The sequence below is a fragment of the Chaetodon trifascialis genome, chromosome 2 (assembly GCF_039877785.1).
Source record: "Chaetodon trifascialis isolate fChaTrf1 chromosome 2, fChaTrf1.hap1, whole genome shotgun sequence".
In the NCBI taxonomy this organism is placed as follows: Eukaryota; Metazoa; Chordata; class Actinopteri; order Chaetodontiformes; family Chaetodontidae; genus Chaetodon; species Chaetodon trifascialis.
The window spans coordinates 22,367,984-22,394,758 of record NC_092057.1 but is presented as its reverse complement, the minus strand read 5'-3'; the positions used below and the strand labels follow the sequence as shown (position 1 = coordinate 22,394,758).

The 26,775-nt window shown below is 43.2% G+C and overlaps 1 protein-coding gene across 1 annotated transcript in view; it reads right to left on the bottom strand.

Moving 5' to 3' along the window:
* Positions 1 to 3,554: 3,554 nt before the first annotated feature.
* The window catches only part of LOC139345877 (xylosyltransferase 1-like), a 76,006-nt gene continuing 52,785 nt past the window's right edge, over positions 3,555 to 26,775 (bottom strand). Inside the window, exons 8-11 of the mRNA XM_070984750.1 lie at positions 22,432 to 22,697; positions 17,237 to 17,435; positions 10,691 to 11,024; positions 3,555 to 6,833 (exon numbers count right to left, since the gene is read on the bottom strand). Of these exons, the coding sequence (XP_070840851.1) occupies positions 6,511 to 6,833; positions 10,691 to 11,024; positions 17,237 to 17,435; positions 22,432 to 22,697 (1,122 nt within the window). The 3' untranslated portion in view covers positions 3,555 to 6,510. The remainder of the gene's footprint in view (positions 6,834 to 10,690; positions 11,025 to 17,236; positions 17,436 to 22,431; positions 22,698 to 26,775) is intronic.

The window sequence follows — 26,775 nt, the reverse complement described above, 5'->3', positions numbered from 1 at the left end:
ATCTTGATGCTCAGTATCTCAGAACTGCAGGCTACATCCAAGGTGAGGGATGAGAAGTGAAATCAATCATCAAGTATCTCACTATTAGATGCCGACTTTGTGACTTTAAATATGGCCTATTGCCTATCACACTGGATTTAAGTAAATGTTATAGGAGAGGAGTGATGTGCCACACCATGTGTGTGTTTGACATTTATATAATTCCAGCCGGACAGCAGAAAGATGAGGACAGGAGAGAAAATCAGAGGCAACAGAATAATTTGTCAGAAAGAGGACACGTAAGATGAGGCTCTCCTCTCAAGACGAGTGTCCAGAGCCCCAAAACGACATGTGTTTATGTTCAAGTGACAAAGCCCTCGAGCTTCCACAATCAGTATGATGGGAGCAAAGCAGGAGGTGAGCTGATGGTACTGCAAGCGTCAAAGTCCCAGTAAGAATGAGATCAGGGCGGATGAACAGATGGATCAGCAAAACATTGGATTTTAACTCGACAGACCGCTGCTTGTTTCCTGTTTCCAACCGACAGTCATTGTAACCATGACGCCAACGGTCCCCTAACTTTAATGAAGTAATAATAATACTAATAACTGCATTTATATAGCTTTACAACATAAAACCAAGAAATACCAGATGTGTTGTTGGCATCCAGTAGTCAATCAAGTAGTCCTTTCAACCCAAACCACATTGCTTCAGCAGGCGTGGATGAAGCACATTTAGCCGTTTAATGTTGAGGACTAGCTGCTTAATAAAGACAGAGCACCAGAGTTTATCACTGTGTGCAGACTGCAGTGTACACTGGCTTCCAAGCTGTTTAATTTTGGTCTACATAACAGTATTGTCATGTTCAATTGAGGATTTCTCATTTTTAATGAATCAGCTGATAAAAAGATAAGATCTGCTGCCCTGTCAGTATGATACATTAGGGCTTTTTTGTTCAAACCCAAACCTCCTGTGACAGTGAACCACACTGACAGTTACACCAAAGAAAACACTCAGTGCCACTCACGAGTCACCAGCATTAGACTGGCCACACGCTGTATTTTTGTTATTGTCGACAAATTCCATGAAAAGATGGAAAACAACAGTGTGTTATTCCCTGTCTCAATGCTTTTTTGGTATTCAATGCATGTCTGTCTGATGTAAGCCAAAAACCCATTGGTGCTGACTGAAAGACATAAATCTTTAAAAACAGCTCACAAACATACAGCATACTTTCATTTAGAAAAAAAGGCTGAAAAAGAGCTAATGAGTGTTTACGGCAGCAGGATGTTGTGGCCGTAGCACTAAAAATAAACTACCGTGCATAAGTTCAGCGTAATAAGGGGACATGTCAGCCAGCGCAATGGTGCAGATCACTGATGTGTTTCATTAATGGAGGCATATTTTTTCTTTCTCAAATGAATTTATGTTTTTATGTTCACCAGAAATATAATTTGAACACTGAAATCTTTAAGGATAAAAATTGTCAAAACTACATTTTACACATTATCTGTATTAGTGTTTAACATGAGTGCACCGGATGTTATTTATCAGAAAGTCATTTTTTCCCTTTCACTGTGACTCATAAACATGCCTTCCTCTGCTCTCCGTGTGCACATGGCCATGTTACGGTAGTGACAGAGATGCCTACTATCACTGTTATTACAAGCTCTCTCCGTTTCAGGGGTCCTAATTAATCAAACAGCATGTGTGTCAGTGAGCTAGGGTTAAAAGCTGAAAGTGATCATCAGAGTGTTTATCCACCATTAATCCGAGTCATTTCCTCCCAACATCAGCAGGGTAGTTTTTGGTGTTTCGCATCGCAGTCAAACAAATGAACACCGCTCATCCTGCTGTGGGAGAAGCCAGCAGCACGAGGATGCACATTTCTCTTCACATCCGCCTTAAATGACACACCCACACAGGCATGTGAACTTGCACGCAATGTTTTTTGCTTCCTCACTTACTTGCTTACTCAGGAAACGCACACACACACGCTTGCACACGCGTAAGCATACAGCAGAGTAAGTGAGGACTAATTAGGCTGCCTGTCCCATGTCTTATGGGACAGTAAATGGGATCTGTTGGCACTGTGGTGTTCCTTTGATCTAGGCCTGTCAAACACTCAACAGTGCTGTGTTGTGGTAGATGCCCTCTGGGGAACACACACACACACACACACACACACACACACACACACACACACACACACACACACACACACACACACACACACACACACACACACACACACACACGCAGATAAAGAGTGAACTAAGAATTAGGGTTTGTTTGTCTACCTATTGACAGGACTGTGCTTTTGATCTCAGACGCCATAAGCAGAACAAGTGTATCTGCACGTCATAGCTGTATCTCTCGTCTCATTTATAGGAAGTCATCACGCATTTGAAAAGCTGAAACTCTCTCTGTAGCTGCATGGTTACGAGCTGTGTTTTTGGGGCGAGAATCTCTGTGAGAGAACAACTGTTGAAGCTAATTTGGTGGAAAACATATGGGAACAACTAGCTGTACCCACAGTTAACAGTTCAACTACCTCAGTTTGACTGAGGAAAATACTTAAGCCATGAAGTGATGGTTAAAGGCTGCAATTATTTCCAACTGTGAGGTGTTGAGAGATTGGAACATCTTTCTCAAAAAGATTTTTTATGACTGACATCACATTTATTGTGCATGTAGTATCATTACTGTAAAGCTGAAAACATGGATACTCTGTATTAGTTTGTAAAGTTGTTATGCTAATGTGTAAGCAAACTGTTTCTTACTTACAAATCCAGCAGGCATTAGCATTAATTCAGAGTCACGCCTCTGACACCTGGCAAATCTAAGTCCAATATTCCTTTTCCTTTTGAGCTCTCGTTTGTTCTCCACCACCTCCAGAGGTAAACATCTGGCCCTTCAGCTGTTAAATGCTCCACTGTGTTGGCCAGCTAGTGGCTAACTCTGTCTGTCTGCTGTTTGCTCCTGAACAGATACTGTAAGTTTATTAGAGTGTTTTTGCTGAACACAGCTGCATGCGACAGCTGGAAACAACGCTGATGAGAGCGGTGAGACTGAACCAATACGGTGAAGTTGCAGGCTGTAAAACCAAAGCAATGAGCTGGAAGATAGTAAAATGCTCTTTAAAGTTGAGGGAAACTGCAGAGTCAGGTGATAAATCTCTGTGGGTTTGAAACTATGAGCATCCGCTGTCACAGTTATTAGTTATTTGATCCTTTGTGAAGCTTGAATAGAATACATCCTTCCAGTCGTTTTGCTAAGCCTGTCTGGTATTTTGAGACACGTAAGGAGCTGAAACAAACTTAATGTCCCTCCACTAACGCTTTATATGAATATCCCTGACATTAAAATGATAAAAATAAAATTAAAGTTTAATGATGCCTGTGAGTGAATAAAAATATACCGTATTAAAGGTATTATATTACCCAGTTAAATGGACTGCGGCTATATTTGCAAAGCAACGTGCATTTAATAAGCAGCACCAGAGTAATGGTGGAAAGATGCTTCAGCAGGCTTAATGCTTTGTTATCAAGCACCACACACGCAAGACTATATTACAACATGAGCTGTTTTTCCATAGAATTTTATTTCCAAAAAGCAGTCAGAGAAAAGTAAAACAAGCCAGTCAAGTACAACAAAACAGAGAAAGAAATAAAAAAAAAAAAATAAAAGCTGATAAAGACAGAAGGCCTGATGATATATACAACAGCAGACATCTTTTTTGGTGTTGCGGTACCAGTGAATCACTCGACAAACTCATGGTATTCTTCACGTAAGATCCGAACAAATAACAAAATAAGGTGTTTTTCTTTTAATGGACAGAGAAGGTTCTAAAAGTCAGCTAAGGCACACAGAGCCTCCCCGGAAAAAAGTAACGGGGGAAACGTCAGTTCAGAGAAATTTGTGCAACGGTTGCTCAACAATACATTCCAGCGAGAACAACAACAATCTGGCATGTGATTTTCTCTGAGAGGCAAAGAGGACAAGGTTGCTGTCACAGCTGTCCATAAACACTGAAACAGGTTATGTATTTTGATCAATAAACACCATCAATTCACTTTTTGTGCCCAGTTACTGACACTTCAAAAACTCTTAATAATTCAATGTCATTTTACCACATCTGTATTTACATGTACAATACCTTTTCAACAATAGTTCAATACAAAACACCTATGTACATCTTCTTCATTTGTTAATCATTTTGTTACAAAATAGGACTTCCACAATGAGTTTACATTTATTTAATTCACCTTTTTCCAAAACTCTCATTGAGCGTACATAATATGTATTGTGTAAAGTAACTGTTCTGAGCACGGTGGCACTGTGAGTGAAAAGGTGGCAGCAGAAGCCGGCCAGTGGGGAACAGAAAAAGTCCTTTACAACCCATCCCCAGCAACAGTGTGGATTTGAGAGGGAAGGAGTGATAGCAATTACAATCGACACATCTGACTGAGAGGCAAGGTGAACTTGACATTAATGAGCAGTAATGTCTCTTAATTAGCCTGTGCAAAAACACTCACTTAGCTCGTGTGGTGGCTAAACAATGTTGACAATCGCAGACTGAACTCCTAATTGGCTTCAAATGAAACTTATTTCAAAGTAAAACAAATGTGCGCCCGTACCTCTTGTTCAGGATGTGTTGTGGTACAGTGCTACCCTCCGCGCAATCAGCTTGTACAGAGATTGTCTTGATGGCAGAAAAGGGACTTCAAATGTAGATAGATTTGAAAAGGTGCCATAGACCCGATCTAATACATGACGCATTTTGCAATCAAGAAACAAGATAATATTCAGTTGAAATTTTACATTATTGTCACAGCATGAAGATCACTACCACTCACTATCATTCTGAAACTGACAGGAACCATGAAACACCAAAAAGCACAGTTTCTCCTTCGATGTCCAGATGTCGTCCAATGTGTTTGGTTGTGAAGAGTGTCCTTGTTCACCTTCTCTGTTTGGTGAGGTTGTTTGGTAGCTGACCTCTGACCTCACAGGCCAGGGTGGCTTTCTCGCAATGCAGTTGGCACACGGCCATGTAAGAAACCGAGACAAGAAGATCTATTCAGACAGGACAACATGGACTAACACACAGGTGCGGGCCATAAAAAGGTACAGTATAGGTTTGGGGTGTTGGCCTTTGTAAATAAAGGCGGCTTTCTTTACAAAAAAATATTTATCATGCTGCCAAGGCAGCGTCGCAGTTATTTAGTCACTGACTAAAAATATCAGTATTAATATAAACTTAGAAATAAATAGCGACTCATGGACTCACCCCCCCTCCCCCCATTCACACACTTTTTCAGACTTCATGTATAATCATGTACAACACTGTTACTGAAATGACTGGAAGAAGTGAAAGAAAAAAAAAAAGACAGCACTGAAAACAAGGAGGAGAATTTTTAAGGTCAGGTTGAGATCGTTTCAAGTTTGAGGCAGGTTGATAAGAAAACCGAGACGGACAAAACAATTCTCTCTTTGTCCTCTGCCTGTCACAACATCTGGGTTTGATTCAAAAAACAAAAGCAAAAGCTACACTAGGTGAATGTTAAGTTTTAAAATACTATCGTACAACAACCACAAATGAAGCATTCATGAATTTAGAACACTAAAACGTCTACATTAAGTTTCTATTATAATCCAAATAGGTTTCATTATTCTGAGAAGGCCTCTGGATTTGCATTTCTCTTTTTCCGTATTTACCAAATGTGACTGCAGCAGATGTTTCGCCCGGCCACAACAGTTCCACATCCTGATCAGGCACTGAACTGAGAGAAGTTGTGCTGCTGTTGCTGATTTATTCCACTGATTTACAAACGGAGTCACTGAACTATCAGAGACTCGAGAGTTTTGAAGTAATTGGCTTTAATAATGCTAAAATATTTGTTGTTCAAAGTTTGGGGAAATTTGCTTTTAATAGTGCTGCACTCGAGTCGTATCAAAATAACTGTTTGGGCGTATCTGAACATTCAGATATCTTATTGTGTTGATGGTGACACACACTTAAGGAGGCACGTTTAATTCAGTACCAGGCTACCTCCTCGGATACGTGTCTTCCAGCTAAGGCCTTTTTGCAGCAGAGCTTCGTCTGCTACCAGTGTCGACAATCCACGCTCGCATGACCGCTGTGCCCCGCGCAGGGCTTTAAAAGCCGACTTCATAATTCATTCAGCAGCAAAATAAATGCTCGAAAACTGCAACGTTTGATCACAGTAAAACTCAGCCATGAGAAGAAAAAATAAATACACTGAGAAACTGAAATAGCAAAGCCAGCATAATCCCCTAAAAGGAGGAACCCCGTGGGAGGATCTGAGAATCATTCTCCTCGCTTTCTGTCCACACACCCTCACCGACCTCCCCCCAAAAAATCCACGCTTTCTTTTGTTTCTTTCTTTTACAGAGAGAGAGGAAGGACGTTGTTCCTTCCTGCACCTGCAACAAACCCCTTAAATAAATAAAAAAAACAGTGAATCTCCTGTGCCGTGGCCTCCTGTCCAGCTGGAGGCCTCGCTGCTACCTGATGCGCCCGTCGGCGCGCGGTGCTCCCATTTGGGATTTGGGGTCTGGGCAAAGGGAGCTCCAACGGTTCTTGGGGCAGGCCTGCATGACGGGGCAGGCGGTCGGGCCGACAGCGCAGATGTCAGCTGCCTCCCACAAGTCGCCCACCAGGCTGTCTACCCAGCGCTCCAGCTCCGGGCCGGTCAGGGCCGCGTTCCTCTTGGCCTGCTCCACGTAGCCCAGGCTGACAGGGATGTTGAGCACTGGGTTGAGGCCATGGAAACTCTGCTCCATGTAGCTGTTCTTCGCTGGCCCGTTGTGGAGCTTCAGAGTATCCTCTGGAGAGACGTGGGAAGGAAGATAGAGAGAACGGAGAGGGGAATAGATGATGTGTGAAGAGTTGGTAATCAGTGGTCAGACAGAGAGAGGGGAGGATTGTAGGAGTGGAAGAGAGTTGAAGGGAAAGGGAAAAGGGAGACATGAATGTTAAAATATCAAAGCAGAGAACGTGATTTGTTTTATTAGTATCTGAACAGCTTAAGGTTGCTGATTTGCTTGGATTGATTTTTACCACCGGTCTCTGTGAATCTCATTCCTTGATGTGGTCTGTCAAACCACTGCAGTGCTGACTGTTCGGAAACGGTCACAAATACACAGACGCGCCCTCATTCTTTCTTCCCATGACGGTCAAGCTCGGCAGGAGGACAGAAATCGTAGACACAACTTTAAACACTTTCCCCACCCTGATCACCACTGAAGCTGTAAATTCCTCACTGGCCCTCTAACTGGGGCGCGAGCCATCCTTTGTAAGCATGGCTGAGCAGACATCGGCGCTTTTCATGCACTGGTGACAGAAAGATGCAGTCAGACATGAGGTCCTCCACCAGGCAAGGAGATGTTCGTCCTGTGCCAGCTAGCTCTGCAGTACCAGAGTGTGTTATGAAGTCGTGTATCTGCGTAAAGTTTTGTGTTTGTGTGTAAAAATGTGTAGTGTGTGCATGTGTGTGTGCATGCACGCGTCTGCTGCTGCCAGAGTGGGTGGAAGGCCACGCCATAAAGTTTTACTGGCACTGCATGTAGAAGGGAAACCTGGTGCCAGGCATGGCAGTAAATTAAAGATGTGTGGATGGAACAGCTAAGGCCAAAGCACATGCACACACACGCAGGGTAAGCCAAGCATACGCATGATTATTACCGTGGCCACTGTGGCCACAAGTGACAATTACAGTACGTCCGAGCACTAAACTTGGCATGTTTTACTGCTGTGATGAAATGATTGAGATGTTTATCTGTTAAATGCTAAATTGGGGTCTAACAGTGGGTTAGAGGAGTCCTAAAGACAGTGAACTGACTGGATAATGTCAGTTCTTCAGTAATATCTATGTAGTTTGCTAACATTAGCCACTATAATCTATTGGTCATACCAGACCACACAGGCTGTACCTGAACGCACTGAACTGAATAAGGGTGCATCAAATTGCTTATTTGAATCCAACTGTACACAATCTTCCTCATTAGTGAGAGGAAGATTGTGTTATTTCTAAATGAAAAAGTTCCAGTCTTGCTTTAAATATGCAATTACAGAAGAAACACAGGCCTAGATTTTCAACTATGATCAGTTAAAAAAAACAAAACACACACACAAAAAAGGTTAGACCTCTACGATGAATACACAGAAATGGCTTACAAATGCAAAGTACACTGTTTCCAGTTTATTAGGTACACCTTGCTAAACCTAATGTGGTCTAATACAACAGCCAGAGGTGGAAAATAACTGAATACATTAACTGTACGAGACATGCACTAGTACAATTTTGAGTTACAGTTACAGCACTGTAGCTGTACTTTACCAAAGGATTTCTGTTTTATACTCCAACTCCACTGTATTATCTAGTGGAGAAATTGTGCTTTTTTTTTTAAAGGTTTTACTAACAAAACATCTAAAAAGCAGTTAAAGTCAGCTCTACCAGTTACAACAGTAAAATGCTGCCACACATTAATGCATCAATAATCATACACAGTATGATAAATTAATATGAATGTTGAGGCATTCTGCATAGTGAGTCCTGTTATTTTTGATACTTAGGTCCAGAATGTAGGATTTAGTGGCATCTGGCAGCGAAATTATTTTAGAGATTTGTTGATTTAACTTCATGGTCATTCTGAGTTGGAGGCTGAGTGACTTAAGAGGAATTTTCTCATTTATTTTTGTTCATCCCATTTGTATCAATGAATCACCAACAAATCATCAATGAATCAGCGCCGGTACCTCACAAACTAGCAGTTGACTCTATCTGACATTCCTAATCTTCCTGGATAACTGTGCTACAGCACTGTGGGGACGACGAGCCGAGAAAGAAATGTCTTGTGGCGACATACAGTTAAATTAGTGCCAGGAAAATTTCTCCAGAGAAGCCAGGACATGATTGTGTAATATGATCCTGAACAGCCGTAAATCAGAGATGAATATTTAACTCAGGCTGTCGCACAACAGACGCCCCCACAGCCCCGCTGAGACTCGGGTCAAAGACAAAAGCTGTAACTTTATTTGTTGTTTCTCTTCGTCATTAAGGCGGCTCAATGAGATTATTAAATGGAGAAAGACGCGATTATGCCAAAGCTAGCGTCTCAACTCTCAGGTGACTTTCAAAGCAATGTGGCTGCTTAAGATTTAGAACAATGCAGTCCTGCCCCTTACCCAGGCTGGCTGATTGATTTAATTGTGTCATTGTTTTTCGAGGGCTAAGTGTGCTGTTGTTTAACACTCTGTTGAGTGTGTATGAGCAGCTCACTGGGTTATTAAGGGTGACTTGGTGACAAACAACAAGGGTCTGCAGAGCCCCACAGGCTTGATTAGAAAGGGCACCACTGCAAATACAACGCTCCCTCTGTGTGTGTGTGTGTGTGTGTGTGTGTGTGTGTGTGAATGCAGACATTTTAGAGCAACTAAACTCGCAATTGTTAATTCACAGTGAATGCAATGTTACTCTGTGACTAGGGTGATGTCAACTGAAAAGAAACTACTTAAAATATATTGTGTATTCGAGCTGTCCATCGTGGATTTATTATGTACAAGTAACCATGTAGAGCCTTCCAATCTACAATAACGTACAATAAATATTTCCTTTGTGAGGCTTCTAATGCTGTATTTGTGCCCAGACTGTGTCAGACTGTCGTGGACTGAACGATTACAAATTGTGTGTGAAAAATATTTGATACATGGTGGTGGAAGAACAATAAGTCACAATACTCAATAATAACTGCAATAAGTAACAATATTACACTGTACAAATATTGTTATTACTATGAAATTATTACACTGCTGTAATTGTTTTTTTTCCACTTTAGATTCAGATTTTAAGAAAATAGAACTTTTAGTTTTCAATCAGTCAAAAATGACAAAAACGATGCAGACGTTTGCAGCGTGTGGATTCATCGCCATGGCCTAATGATCAGATAAATATAGTGCAGTATTACCACTGCACATGCACAGGAGCAGAAGTAATATGTAGCATCAAATGGAAATATTCAAGTAACACTGTTGTATATATTATGTTACTGGACGGTTGCATGCATTAATGTGTAGCAGCTTTTGTTAGTGTAGCTGGTTGAGATGGAACTAATTCTATATTTCCTGACAGTGTTGTTTCATCTCAATCATGTTTTAGAAGCTATTTTCAACAAAAGCAGTAGTGGAAATGCTCAACAAACCACAAGTGGCACAAAAACTGACTTATGTACAACACTGGAGTAAATGCATGTAGTTATTTTCCACCACTGGTTACACTTGACAGTATAATGATACAAAAATTACAAAATAAAACCTCAGAAATTACCAACCAACTCCTCTGTGAACACCACAACAAAGTGTGGTGGTGCTATAAACTTCACAAACACAGGATTTATTGCCGGGCTGCTGTATTTGATTGCACAGTGTAGCTCTTATTTTACCCGAGCAGTGTGGGACTTCCACCACATCGAGACACGTAGTGAGAAGTTTGGCATTAGGAGTAACACCTTAAGTACTTTTTTGATGAATGATTATCTTGTTGGAGAACAGCACATCGGTGCAATATGTCTCGATAGGCCATTTGTACAAATAGCACAATCAATAGTCATTTTGTGTTATGATGAAGTGGAAACAAGTGCTAGTTATAAATAAGCCTCATGACCATCACAGAGGGATCTCTCTCACCTTGTCGTATGGGCTGGTGCTTGTTGTAGGCCAGCGGGGCGATAAGGAAGCGCATCTCAGCCACGGGGCTCCAGTGGTGCAGGATGCGAACGCTCCACACGCCAGGCCGCAGAGGCTGGTTGAGCGGCGGGCGGTAGTGGGTGAACTCGGCGCTGGCGTCGATCAGAATGTCATAGGTGGCGGCGATGACGTTGGTGGGGTCGATCCACACGACTGTGACGGTGACGTTAGGACCCTTACTCCACTTCTGCATGCCCACCGTCTCGTCCATGGGGCCCATCAGGCCGCCGAAGTTTCGGAACATACGCTCTTTGGCATCCCACTCTGTGCCAATCTGACAGCGGAAGAGGGAGGATAAGGGAATGAAAGGGAGTGGAAACAGGGAAACAAGATTGAGTGACAGAATGGGGTAAGAAGAAAGACAAGGAGAGACGCAACAGCCAAAAGCACAAAACACGAGGGTATAGAAATTCACTCCTGCAACTGCATGTAAAGTACAGAGATTATAAATAAGCAACATACTGTGTGCATGCATCACTATTTGACCATGACCATGCTATGAAGATAACCAATATCTGCAGTGAATTATCGTGGGAAATAATCTTCAGCATGCATTTTTCATCAAACAGCACCACACTCCAGCACAGCCCTCCACACAGCCATTATATAACGCTACAATATGCAGAAGCTGACAAGCCTGATTGTTTCGCCCTGCGTTTTGAGTCCATTTGTACGCAGTTGCTGCTACTGTATGCCTGAGCATGTCTTTGCCAAGGAATATGAGAGACAGGCTGAGGAAGGCGCACGACTAGACCTCGACCATATCCCCTTGGGGTGAGGATCAAATGCATCCCTGTTTGCACATTTCAGACAGATAGAAAGGGAAGGCAATGAACAGCAGTATCCAGCGTGAGCAGTGTTTAACTTAACCTGAAACTGCAGGGGGGCGGGGGGGGTTACAAACTGACACAAATGGGAAAAATCCAAACACAGGAAGACACTATACATACTGACACTAGGTGCAGACACAGCGACCGGTCTTTTGATGGGAAAAAAAGGAGCAAACCTCCATAAAAATAAGGTTTTAGTGCTTCAACAAAGGCTGAGAAGGCTGCATTCTCTGCAGCAGTTTTGAGAAACTGAATGTAAAAATGTAACAGATAATACCGAAGTCAAATATATCTTTGGTGAGTTATGAGACATACAGTGCCTCTGGCTGCAGAACACAGGAGTAGCTGCCAGCCTGCTGCACACTGGAGGACTGCCAGCAGAACAATGAGCCAATTTAAGATTATTACGTCCTGTAAGCTTACATAATTAACAGTTCGAATACATATGTTTGCAGGTTTGTTTGTTTGATTAAACTGAGATTTATGGGTTAAATTCGAAGACGGATTCTGTCACTCAAATGCAATGAAATCGAGCCAAAAAAGATTAGAAAGAACAAATTACACGAACAGGAAGACTACAGAAGTGCAGCTAATTGCCTTTAATGTCTTCATGGCGGTCAAGGCTGTAACTGAAGAGGTGTGATCTGTGCAGGATCGCAGAGATTGCAAAAGTGTGCGGTATGCAAAATGAGAGAGAGCGATGGAGATTGATGGGGGAGATGGGATGACAGAAAGAGGAAACACATGCGCGTGCACACACACACACACACACACACACACACACACACACACACACACACACACACACACACACACACACACACACACACACAGTGAAATATGTATGGGGTGTTAGCAGAAATATGAGAAGCATGGTGGCTTTAGGAAGCGCTCATCCTCACAATGGTAGCTGATTAACACAGCCTCACCCTGCTGAACGATCAATGGCTGACTGGAACTGACTCTGTCTTACATCCTTTGAGAACTGCGATTGCCATATACAGTATAAATAGACATTCCCTGCACAAATGAGACAGTGTGTGTGTGCGTGTGTGTCTTGGCCATCCATGAAAGACACCTCACTTTCATCTCCATTATTGGACTGACCTCTGCCATTTCTGCACCTTGGACCTCGCTTCTTTTCTCTTTAAATTACTAATCAACTCTCTTGTCTGGCACCTCTGTAGCTCATTACTTTATTCAAGGCTGACTCTCTGGCACACGCTGCATCCCCGATTGATTGGCAGCACGCTCGCTCTCTGCCGCAGAGAGAAATGAAAGGAGTATTGACAAAGGAATCTCACTGTAATCCAGTGGGAGAGCGCATGCAGGAGGCCGACTAAAGTTAGAGCTGTGAGAGAGAGTTTCTGACAATGTTCACGTTGGGTAGGAGGGGACCCCCGCCTCCTCCCCCCACCCGGAACTTGCTTCTGGTTCTTGGCCATAGCGCGATATAAATTACGCACAACAGTCCAAGTTGCATGTTTTTGAGCCATGTGAGGCCAGATGAGTGGGCAGCTTTACTCCACAGGCTTTTTACTCTCAGTACCAACACACACCCTGTACACACAGATTAATAAAGTGCACATGCACTACTTGTTGACTGACTCTATGCCTTGTGACCAAAGCTCAATGCCTACCCTGGTTACCACTGAAATCGTGCGCAGAAGAAGGCAGTTTGTCCTAAAAAAAAGTGAGACACAGCACCATATATTGACCTATTGCATTTTCCTGCAGACAGCTGGAAGTCCTTATGCCCACGCAAATACTGTACATGTTGTTGTTTCCACATCAGCTATAAGTTTGCTGAAACATTAAAACTTAATTCACAAAGTTGAGCAATTGAAATGTTGCAATTACTTTTCCCTGTAACGTCACTCTCTCAGTGATTCAGCTCAAGGTACAGTGTATCTGCAGGTAACAGACGAAGCCACCAGCAGCAAGAAATTCTTTCCTCCAGTGTGAAACTGGGTCAAACAGGGATTAACTTCTGGCCCATTTCAGCCTCAGCCTATAGCTTACGCTGACCTCCACACTCAACCTGCCCCTTGCTGCTTCTACCCAATAAGCTTTAGCTTAAGACCAATAGCCAATCAAGCCTTATGACCCCTCACCAAGTCGCAGGCTTATGACCTTCTTTCACTTATAGCCATACTTAGAGGAACACGCCTTTTTGGAATTAATGATGATCTGGCAACCTCACCATGACCTCTAGTCGCCTTTTTTCATGCACTCCAGTCTGTCTACTGGCCTGTTTACTCACAATTTCCACTCGAACCAATTATTCAGACTTTCCATTCATAACCAGCAATTACCAACAATCGTCGCTAACAACAAACAGGAGAGACTCACACCTGATGACGTACATTATACAATATCGTACGTTATACTTTTCTCCACACATGCCTCATCATGTCGATTACCCGCATTACATGTTTGACCCTCTGCTCAATCCCATCATATAAAATGCTCCCATCTCATAAATCACCTCTATTCCTTTTCTTCCTTCTGACCTGGCAACCCTGCAGACCTTTTCTCCCCGTCTCTATCTTGCTGGCGCCCACACTCTAACACGTCTATTAAAAAGACAGACAATTTGATCAGGAAGCAGCATGGACAGTCCCAGTCTGCATCTGGCCCTGCTTAAAACCATAGGGCATGGATGTCCCTCGAGGCTCCATTCAGAGGCTTATTAGTGGCACTCTTTGTGGGGGTAATCAAACACAGGTGCTCACCAGCAGTACCAGAGGACTCCCCTGAGACACTGTTTACGCTACTGAGGGACTATGAGCAAGATGGCTGGCTGCTTGCTGATAAAGATACACTCTGGAGTGACGTATGAGGATGGAAGGGTGGAGAACAGAGTGTGCGAGACAGAGAACAGGACAGTTTCTGTTGTAAAGATGCAGGCTGAGTGTGATGTGATGCATCAAAATGGACCTAAATGAGTTAAAGGAGAACATCGACCTAATAACACACAAATTAACACATTACATCTTGTTTGTTTAGCCAGTGATAAACAGGAAAAGGAAGACAACACGTTGTTTTAAGGGAGGTTGCATACTGCTTCTTCAGATAGATCCAAGTTAGCTAGTTTCCTCCTGTCTCCTATGCCAAGCTACACGCTGCTGGCAGCAGCTTCATATTTACAGTAGAGACTTGGAAGTGGTTTTGTCTTTACATCTAATTGCAGGCAAGAAAGCAAATAAGTTTATTTCCCAAAATGTTTATTTGTTTCAGTGGTTGAAATTTGATATTATTTGATAACTAGTTATAGTTATGCTAGATAACTAGCATGTTTGTCTGTGGTCTGCTATGTACAACCGCACCTCTCCTGAATCTGTCTTTAGATGTAGATGAAGACATTTAGGTGTCAGATGCATCATGTTTACAGTAGGGGGGAGGGTCAGCTTGATATATGTTACAGTAAAAACCCAAATTATAGGCTCAGATTTTTCCAGGTTTGATAATGCCGAAATAAAAGGCTGGGGGAATTAAAAACTGGGTAGAAAACAATAGCAAGTAGAAAGGAGAGGACAGACTACTGCCAAGGCCCACAGTCCACACTTTGATGACATGCAAATCTGCAAGCACAACCACTACACTGAATGTATTTGGATGTATTTACAAAACTGTGCAAATTATGTCAAAATAAAAATTGGAAATATTTCGCACACTTCAACATTTGTGGGAAGCAGAAATGACTTTTTCATAGCTATGCCGTAGTTTGAGAAAAAAGCCTTGTGGTGATATGGTGGTGAAAAAGTGTGGTGATGTCACAGTTGTACCAGTTCTCCCATCAAACCACTGTCCCCGAGTGCTCCATAGGAGGGCTTCCCCAGAGGATTACTGCTACCCATGAATGTGGACTGTGATATGGAGTCATCATCATTTCTACAACTGGCTTTATTTTGCCACTGTTGAACACATACTGGATTTTAATCTGTATGGCCTTTATTGCAGAAATGCCCCCTCACGGAGGGATAACTAAAGTGAAAAATCCTCCCTGTGATTCACATCCACAGCAGGTTCTTCCTTGGCCCATGTTACACCTTTCTATCAAGTTTCATGAAAATCGGGTCAATAGCTGAGAACCAGACAAACCAACCAACAAACAAACAAACCTGACTGAACATATAACCTCCTTGGCGGAGGCAATAAATATGACACGTGGGGGCCTTATGAGGTCGTCTCAGGGACTGGATCTGGCCCCTGGGATGATACACAGTTCATTACTTTTTGTGTATATTTTTATCTATAAATACAAAGAGTGGACAAAATTAAAGAAACACCTCGCAGTATCCAATCTGAAAGTGCTGTAACTCATAATGGAGGTCCATCATGTTAATTTTTTTGAACTGTCAAGACAAATTCTTATTATACTTATAACAAATTCCTCTCTATATACTGTATGTATAAACATTTTGGTAGAACGAGGAATAAACCATCAGTCAAAGTCATTCATTCTACTGTAAAAGATTTGTCCAACTAAGGATAATACACCTCTCAATGTCAAGTCTGAGTTGAGGTGAAATACTAATTTTAACAGTGCGGGCTGTAAGTGGCCTTACACTAAATCATGCAGTAAAAAGGCCTATAAAGGCAGCTGGGAGGCGGCAGTAGAGGAGTGAAAAGAAAGACATATCTGTCTTCCTTTATAGCTAAAGGAGGACAGGGAACACATTGTTAAGCCAACCATATGGTTTATCTAGCAAACTCCAGCGTATAGCTTTAGTATAATGGGTCATATCTGCTAAGCTGACAAAAAGTCTTATTTAAGCTCTTTCTGCTCTCGTTTTGAATGACAGATGGACAAACTGACTGACTGTCAGCCGCTGCACACTGCCAGACAGTGAATGCTTTCTCTGGCTGAGCATCCAGATAAAAGCCACAGCTCACATCACTTCCCTGTCACTCACGGTTTCATAGGCCAGACACACAAACAGGCTTAGAAAAAGGGACCATTGGAAGTCTGGATCCCTTTGAGTTCGCTCTGTGACGGCTGGAAGAGGTCACACAGGGTCAAGGTGTGTTCAGGTGTAAGAGTGTGGTCCACAGGCACAAACAAAGCACATTCCTTCAAAGGTCTGTCGACATTTGTGCCTCCCACAAAAGGTGTGCAGGATTAACCAGAGAAAAAGGTCAATTTATATTCACTCAGTTAATTTTGTCCTTTTTAAAATGACGCTGCGCGGCTGTCACATCAAAGCCGAGCTGTGTGTTGTGGTAAACAGAAACACAGATTAACATAACAAGACAATCAAGGGAGGCATTCCAGTGTGAAGGTGAGAAGACGTTCTATTAGGAAACAACAAATAAGCAGCACATGAAGCGCTCATCCCTATAAACTTGGATGAATTCAATCAATTTACATTTTACAAGGCCATTACAGGCACAAGTTTAATTGTGTGGAGATGTGCTGCTATGAGTCTTGGCAAGGTCGCCATAACAGTGAATATAAGGTCACCATGGCAATGAGCTGTATATCTCATCTCTAATTATATGCACCACATAGGACAAACTATGAGGTGCTTAGGGTTTTAATGGAACTCATTTCCTGACACGGGCAATGGCTGACTGATTGTTTTGTGGCTCATGCCAAACAAGTGACTTAAATGAAAATTAAATCCGAACGCGAGTCAATCTGCTGACTCACCTCTGCGAACTGCAACCTGCTGAACGTGCTGCTGGGAGGGGTCGTTAGCTTGAAGTTCTTCTTGGGTGCCACCCAGGTCTCCATGGTCTCCAGCTTGCTAGTTGCCAGATTGGTGGCGTGGTGCTTGACCAGGTAGCCCTGGAACTGGTCCGACTGGAAGTAGAGATGCACTGACACCGGGTGGCCCATGGGGAAGTACCTGGCAGAGCATCGAGAGCGAGAAAGAGAATCCATTAGCAAACTCGATACCCGCTGACCTACCTGCTGAGCCGCTTTTCAGGGCCAACAGTGTAAGAGAAGGAGACTATCTAGATTCATCTGGATAATGTCTGCGAGGGACCAGCCTTGGACATGCTAATGTGGCTGCATGCTAATGTAAGCTCTCAGTGAAGATTAGCGGGGAGTCAATGTGCTCTGTGATGGTGTGACGTGGTGGACATTAATTCAATGACCTTTAACAGAAAACCAATTGGTCAAAGACATGTGTCCACCATGCTGATAACTCGCATTAAGTATTGCTTGTTGACTGTGACGCCCATGCTTGCATAACAGGGGTTTTCATCTATTTTCATGCTTGTACATGATTATTACAGTAATATATCAAAGATAAGTAATGGATTAGTGAACAGTTCATCAAAGTACCACTGAGAACTTCTAAGTAAGTAAATGAAAACCTTCTCCTCTGCTAATTATTGCTCTACAATGTGCTGGTTGCTTCAGCATGTGCCCTGGTTCTGAAGTGGAGAGGATGCTTAAAGAAGACATGTGACAGTGCAGACCGCAGCGTTCTGCTGCCTCCAGAAAATTACAGAAGAGTCATGGGCTCTATTGGCAGCAGATTCAGATTAGTCAGAGTCCTGAACACACACAGACAAATCCAAGTGAACACATTACAAGTCTGCGAACAAAGTTGAACTGGGTCATCCAGTCAGCCGAAGCCGAATGAAGGTCTTGCCCCTCTGATTAGTCTGTTGTTTGTTTGCATGTCGCTTCATACGTGGCAGAGGGCCGGCCCTCGGGGCAGCCAGCCCGAGTGACTTCTGGAAAAACAGAAAAGGGGCCAGGGTGGGCACTGCTGGGGAACACTCCACAGCTGCTCTCTGCACACGTCCTGACTCCGTCTTGCCCAGATTTCTCATCCTTCTGCTTCCTTTAATTCTTCTTTATTTCCTTCTCTTTTCACACACACACACACACACACACACACACACACACACACACACACACACACACACACACACACACACACACACACACACAGTCCCTCCCTGCTCCCCAGTGCCCATGGCCTCATCAGTATTCCACTAAAGGACCAGGAGTCAACCCGTCCCGGTAAATGCTACCCTGACAAGCAGAACAGCAAATATTTACACCCACAAGGATAGCAGTGCACACTCCCTCCTCTCCTGCTCGCTCTAACTGTGCCTTTCTCCCTTTCTCCTCTACTCTCCCATCTGCCTCTTCCTCTTTGCTCTTCTCCCCTCTTCTCCGTCTTTTATCCTGCTTTCTGTCCTCGTCCCTCATCCGCCCCCCGCCTGCCCCTGTCTTTCCCAAAAGAGACGTGGCTGCCAGTGTGAGAGGCAGTGAGAAGGGGTCGGGGCGTAGCCTGCACAGAAGCTCCATTCAGGCTTTTACTCCAGTCTCTCCAATCGAGTCACAGTGGGCTGCTAAAAGAGCCAAATCCCTCCCTGTTGCCTTTTCCTCTCAGTCTCACACTGAGGCTGACCCATCCATCTGCTGTTAACACATCTGAATTCTACATGCGTGCAAAATATGCGGCTACGCACACACACACACACACACGCCATATGTGGCCGTACTTGAGACTTCAGACTAGGACACGGATAAGATGTAGACTTCAAAGCAAAACCTTGATCGGTTTCAATTACCTCGCTTGTTCAGTAAAATTCTAGGTCAATAAAAAAGAAATAAAACAGGCCACACCAGGCAGGCCTAGTGCGGTCATGCCTGCCACACACACACACACACACACACACACACACACACACACACACACACACACACACACACACACACTGTGTGTGTGTGCTTAATATAAGACCTATAAATTCAAATATAAAATCACAAGGCTCATTTTGTTCAGCCTGATCTAAACAATGCCTCAGTGCAGCTGTGACTCACTGTAGCTCATTATTTATGTACGAGGTCCTGATTTTTGCTCGTACACTTGATAAACTAGTATCATATACTTATCTTGCAACACACTAAACACTGTCGGTGAGGCCTTTTTGCCTGTTTATTACACAGGGGATTTTGAGAAACAGTGCGTTATTTATGGCTTCCACCTTGCGATGCTGCAGTGATGAATTTATGAGAGAACACATGATGGACCAGACAGGACTGCTGCGGCTTTCAGAGACGGTGTGTTAAATTATGACACCATGTTAAGCCTTGGAAAATGTAGAGTACGGTATTACACGACAGCATCTGTAACACAATATAACATGGACATGTTGGGTGCCTCTCACTTATTAGCATTACATTCAATCCACAGAGCTTAACACATGTTGGAGATGTTTGAAAAACCCACATTTACTGCTGCTCTGCTGTAAAAGCTTCTTCGAACCAACTGAATAAAAAACAAAAACAAACAAAACATTCTGCCCATTTGAAGACAAAAAACCTGTTTCCCAAAGTTTATGTCCTATTTCAGATAGCTGGAGATGATGTCTTTGCTGTTTATGTAAAACACAATCAAATTATGAATGCAGTGCTTTGAATTAAATATAGGAGGAAAATATTAATATTTAATAGAGCTGAAATGATAAAAATTTCAATTTTAGTTAGTACATTGTACGAACAGCAAAAAGGGGCCCGACTCAGGAACGGCTTGAAATCTTTGTAATTGTGCAGGAGACTGCACAATGTTTTAAATGGTTAAAAGAGTCTGAGGATTCTGTAAATATTTTGAGGACAATGGAAAGTGATCTCAAACATCCTACTGGCTCCTTCAAAGATCACTGGGGAATCATTTGTTATTTTGTAGAAAATCAGGCGCTTGGCTGTGCAACTCCAAAGTAATGTTAACACACGAGAGGCACAAACTGGGGCTAATGTTGGGTGAGTTCATGGGTTTATTTCTCCCTAATTCTGTCATTCACTGTGGACATAAAAAGCATTTATACAGTATATTCCTGGCACTGTGTACCAGTAAGCAATATCTGCTTTTCACACATCCTGCTCATTTCAGAAAGGTGGGCACATACCACCAAATCATTCTTCTCATTATGAACCTGCCTTCTCATCTGTGTTCAATTAGCTCCATCCCAAATAAAATGCGATGAAAGAATCTGGACTCAGCGATGTAAAAACACCATTAAAACAGCTTTGCAAGCACTCGGGCACCTCGCAGACTTCGCCCTGACTTACAGTTTGCATACCGTATGAGGACTTGAGACTTGCCCTAAAAGGCTTAACACAGCTCACGCACAAGGTGACACTTCAGTCAGCGTGCATTTGCTGAATATGCATTGGAGACACTCACTGGATCACTGCTGGGTGGACACAGAGAAACCCATAAACACCTACAAATACACAACAAAACACACGCACATAAGGTGACATTTGAACTTGTGTGTGTGTTAATAGGAAGCAATACACACACATATAGACAGACACATCAACAGGACCACTCTGCGGTTGTTTGCATAGACACACACACACTCAAAACTTCCCCTACATACACACACACACGCAGACATTTACAGTAGTTCTCTGCATTTCCTGCTTTTTGACCTTTGGCCTCTCAGCTATGCTAATTTGCTTTTACGTGTAAATGTTAAAGGCTGAGGTTTGCTTGTGTGACTGAAATACTTTTTCTTACAGGCTCATTTCCTGGAGACGTGACCACCCTCTCTCTTACACGTGACAGACACACACGCGCATGCACGCATGCATGTACATAACCACCTTTTCCTTGCTCTGCTCCTGCTCTCGCTGCTAACAGATGCAGCCTACGAGTAGAAACAGCTGTAGCCAATAGATGGTTTTGAGGTTTGACAGAAGGAAACATGCTTCCTTTCTCCGCTCGGCTTTACCCGCAGGACTATAGAACACCCACAATGCAGCGGGGTGGGGGGTGGGCGCTGGCATGGGACGCCTTGATGTACTGGAGACCTGCTTACGAGGAGCAAAACATCACAGCTGACACAAGGGTTTGTGCTGCCTCCTACGTTTCCTCTACAACAGCAAGTGACGCTGCACTCGGAGATGCTATCAGTCAGCTTACCTGACGATTTTTGAAACTTTCCTGAGTAGGACAATACGATTTGGCAGCCTGGATGACTACAAGGAAAATCAGCGTGCTTCCATATATTGCTAAAACAACTGCTTTCCATCACGTTGTGCTCCATTTGTTTTCTGTTATCCTGTCTCGTGTGGGGAGAATTCCTCCTAATGTTTCTCGATGTCATTAAGATGAACATAAAGATGCCATCTTGCTTTGTCTTTTATTTCGAGGTGAGATGCTTTTTATGAGCTGCATGGGGCTTTCTGTCACACATGCACAAATGAGCAATTTACACCTCTCCTTTCTGTTTTGAATCAGCATATTTAATTTGTCACTGCTTTTTAATTGCTTTGTGTCTGGGTTTTATCGCTGTGCAAATAAACTAACGGAAAGCTCATCTTAAATGCTCCTATGCCAGATGCTACTGAAAACATATGCTGCTGAAAACCCTTACTGAAGTACGTGAAGCTGAAACGTTCCGTTTGGCCATTAAATATGAACCCATCATATGATTCTCCCCCTTCATTCTAACCACATACAGTATGTTAACAGCACTGGAATTCATACATTTCCACTAATAATACACTGGCCTGAGGGGACAGCTTTTGATGCTATGAACCATATAGCCTCATTATCTGTGGGATGAATTGTCATATCATGTTACAGAATGAACAGCATTACCCAGTGTTCCCAGCTGCTGACTAGAGCTATTCATTGCTGTCTTATTTCCATGATATGCGATGCCGGACAGAGTGGTCATACAAAAGGTTTTTATATATGTTGTGGTTTCTCATGCTCGTATGGGTGTGGCTGGCCTTTCAAAGTAAACACAAACTGAAGTGCACCTGCAGGCGTGCCACGATGCTGTGGTGATGATGACGGTGCGTGTACACGGAGAGCAGAACAAAAAAGGATTTGCATAGGCGAAGGCATTCAGAAAACTAACCTGCAGCTGTGATCCTTCGGGTTTCCCTGCAGCGAGGCTGCAGCTCTGGCCAGGCCCAGCCGTGAGAAGGAGTGGTAGTATGTGAGCTGCGTGTCCGACAGACTGGCCACGCCATCTGGCTCGTCGTACACATTCTCCCAGTACGAGTTCAGGCCTGGCGTTCCATGGGGAAACGGTCCAAACAGGTAGCCATCCAGCTGGTTCACTATCTCCTGGTTCACACTGGCTTCAAACTTCCTGGCGAAGAAGGTGGGCCGCACCGTTTGCTGCAGAGGGAGAGGGGAGCGGGGAGGGAGGGGAACGTAGCAGCAAAGCAGGGAGGGAAGAGATAAAGAGAAGAGAAAAAGAAGATTAGGAAACGGTGGTGTGAGAGGATGGCAGGGGAACAAATGTGATGTGTTAGATGTGTGTTGAAGTGACGTGTGGGCTGGGAGAAGAGAGAAGGAATATAGGTGGTAGCAGATGAAAGGAAGCAAATCTGTTCTGTCTACTTACAGTATGTAAATTAATTATTATACACATTATACACACACACACACACACACACACACACACACACACACACACACACACACACACACACACAGAGTATATCTATGCATATACATAGATAGATACATACATTATCATTGTCTCCTAGTCTCTCTCTTTCATTCATTTGCAGGAGGAATGGTCTATATGTATTAGATCTTGTGTCCTCCATGTCGGTCACCTCCACCCTGGGGATCCAGCCCACCACAAGGAGTTGCAAGGGGGTTGTGAGGAGATTAAAAGACTGATGCAGCAGAACCAGGGACATTGTCCTTTTTATTCCAAAGGTTCTTCCTCCTCATCAAAACCTGATTCTGATTCAGGGGTTCTGTTGTGCTATGCTAAGCAGAGAGGAGCAGAGTGCTACAGAGGTCTGGTAAGCTCGCTTCTTTCTTCACTGTGACATCACTTGAGGCAGTTTATCAGATTTCATGCAGCTTCGTCTGGAGCCACAAAAAGCTTTTTTCACATAATAAGTAAGTTAGTACCCTCCAAGTCCCGTAAACAGACCTTGATGTGCAAAATTGGCACAGTTCCTCTTTAAGAAAGGAGAAATCTTCGAGGAAAGTACTGGATAAATGTGCCTCTTCGAGACTGAATAAAACAAGGAAAAAACAGCATCAGTCCAAATGGTGATGAAAGTAAACATGACTTTGTTTTAAAGGGTCACAAGCCAAAAAGATTGGGAACCACTGCTTGTTGTGGCTCCCATGACTCAATTTCCCCTTATCCAGCTTGTCAAAACAATGCACCCACTTTAATATTTGAATTAAGGAACTCCACATCTGAAATACGCTGTTAGCCCTACAGACAAGATGAGAAACAACATGCTGTACGACAGTATACATTTTCTGAGCTGATTATTTGAAACATCCATTGACTTAGAAAGGCTGTGAGTGCTATCTCAGACGCAGGGAGGGATGTCAAAGGTTAAGGAGAAATTGAGGAGAAGATAAATTACCCATTGAGAGAGGTCTTAAAAAAGTTAATCACATCACAAAGAAACTATTGATGAAAGGCTGCAAGTCACTCAGGGCATCTGTGTCAGACAGCTTCATTACAGGAATTACAGTCAATGCTCGTGCCCAAAGGTGCTCGACTAAGACAGCTCACAAGTCTCCATCATAAGGCACCGTCCTGTTGCCTCCTCTGTATTTATGCATCCATTCATCATGTCTTTTCTCAACACCGCTTTGTATTTGTCGCTCTGTCTGGCCTCCTCCACTCCAACCACGTCTTTCTCACCCTCTCTGTCTCTTGCTTGTGTGGTTGATGGTGCATCATGAAATCTGTCGCCTCCACAGCTTGGCCTACACACAAAGACGTCTTTTCAGTCCCAGACACAAAACTATTTACTGATAGTTACCCAGCCCCGAACACCTCGGTGCTACCTGGGGAAGAAGAACAGAGACCTAAACAAGCTGCGGTGCGCTTCAGCTCTCTCTCATGCTGCTCCAAGAAAACGTGGCACCAGATGAGGCATTAACCATCGCTGATCGGCCACTGTCTGACGTGCCCTCAGTGCCAGCCTGTCACAGCCCATCTTTCCGGCAGACTTCCCAAATGCACCTCATTCTGAAACACATTACTAAACAATGATGCACTAAAACAAAAAGGCACATCACCACTCTCCAGAACAGCCCCCTCCCCTGGTGAGTGCACATCAAAATCCCTCTGCGGGATACTCCACAGTTATACCTTGATTTATTGGTCTCTTCTGCAATCAAACTGCTTTACCTGTCAGTATCTTCCCCAACGCTATGGTTCTTTAAGTCCTATTAATACCGGGGCCTGCACTGCTTTTGGAAAGGCTGCTTTGTTCCCATGGTTGGACTTAAGTGATACCAGGGTGCCAAACAGACCCCGCGGTGGTGCCAAGGGCCTGTGGTAATGTGTTGGCGCTGAGCTGCCGGAGGCTGAGGCGAGACAGACGGCAGACGGGTCTGGCGAAGGGAGAAGTGAGGTCAGCGCGACGGCTTTGACTGGTATGTGAAGGACAAGAGAGGCGGAGGGCGTTGCGCCGCTTAAATGGCATGACTTCAAGAGATATTTAACTGTGGCAGAACGTTTTCACTTTGTACCGCAGCTTTTACTTTTTAGGAGCGCATTAAAAGTCAAACTGCGATAGCGGCTTTCTCTGGGGTCCTGGAGTCAATGCCGCTCATTCACTTTCATTTTGAAAAGCTAACTAACCCACTTCTCTTCCTCATACTCAAGGCAAAGAGGATCTAATTACTATTAATTTTTTTCCCTTTCAGGGTCATACTAATCAAGACATAATTTTGCACGTATTGATTGTGAAAGCTGTGGGAACAGGCTGGATGCAGAGGCTGAGAGGACAGACCTTGAGGGCAGAGAATTTAGAGATTGGCTGCTGCTGATTTCCCACGACATAGCGAGATGTGTGCGCCGCAAAGGTCCGCTCAGAGTGTCAGATTTCATACTAATTTCTGTATGTTTGGAGGTTTGTCTGATGTCTCTGATGGACATCTGATGGAAGATAAAGCACTTTATCTGCAGCGTGGCGCAGTTTGAACATATCAAACTGCTGAAAGGGAAATTTTTGACTTAAATGAAAGATAAAAGTAAAAATCCTTCACTTTTACTCCTACTCACAGAGATAAGAATAAAACCTACTGCGTATGTATTGTTTCTGACACATATCCTTTGAGACTTTGGAGACTTGTGTATGTAACCCTTTGCATCCCTAAAGGGTGCAAATGACATGACTAAAGCAGATACTGATTTTGGTTGCGGTCTCCTTCTGTGCACCACTTTTGTACCACAATTGTAGGCTACTTGTTGTTAACATCATGTGTTAATAGCTGCTGAAGACAAGAGAATGAATATAGCAGATGTAGGGTAAATACATCTGATTCCTGCTCTGAATAATAATTTGATTAATCATGTGAACCTCTGCTCTTACAGGTTCCTCCTACATTTCACTGTCAGTAGGAGTAAGTCACTCATCAGTGCATCTGTCTTATTCTTCATTTTTAGCAAAGCAACATTTACTCCTAAACTGACCCTTTGGAGGATCCTACTTTTGCAACTATTGATATGTGAATGCTTGAAGAGTGGGTCGACATGGGCAACACGATGCTTGGACAGGAACAGTGACATGTGTAATGGATTACATCTTACAGCCACATATACTGTATATAGTAAAGTGTTGCAGCATTTTACATAATGTTCACGTTGTAGTTTTGAGATGAAGGCCGATTTCTCCAGCATCTCTGGAAATTGCGGTCCAGCCGTCCTTGGGTGGAGGGTTTGCCTGCAGCTATTTCTTTGTCATGGCTTTCTTGCTTGCAGGCAAAAGGATTTTAAAGAGGCATTCAACTGGTACTGTAACTTTATCAGGGACTTGCCATGGTTTTGTGCCATGCCAGGGAAATTAAGATGCTACAGACGGCAGCATATGTAAAAAATATGATTTTTTTGTGATTTGCAAGGATGTAGTGGATATTAGCAAAATGTTAAACATAAATCATGCAGCAGTGCAAACAGTTGGTGTGTGATGTTGATGAGCATCAACACAGTGCTACATTAGATGACACTGGAGTTAAACAGCTGCTGGAATGAAGGAGCTTTTTGAATTTTTGTTGTATATTATACAATACTATACTCATACAATCCTCACAATATACAGTACTTGTATCCTAATTTAAAGTCTGTGCTATATTGTTATATTATATATTTTGTTATACAAAATACCACATTTCATCTTTTATTAGATTTGATCCCATTCTGTATGTGATTATATTACGCCAGGAAATGTTAATATGTACATTATGTATTATATCACTTTTC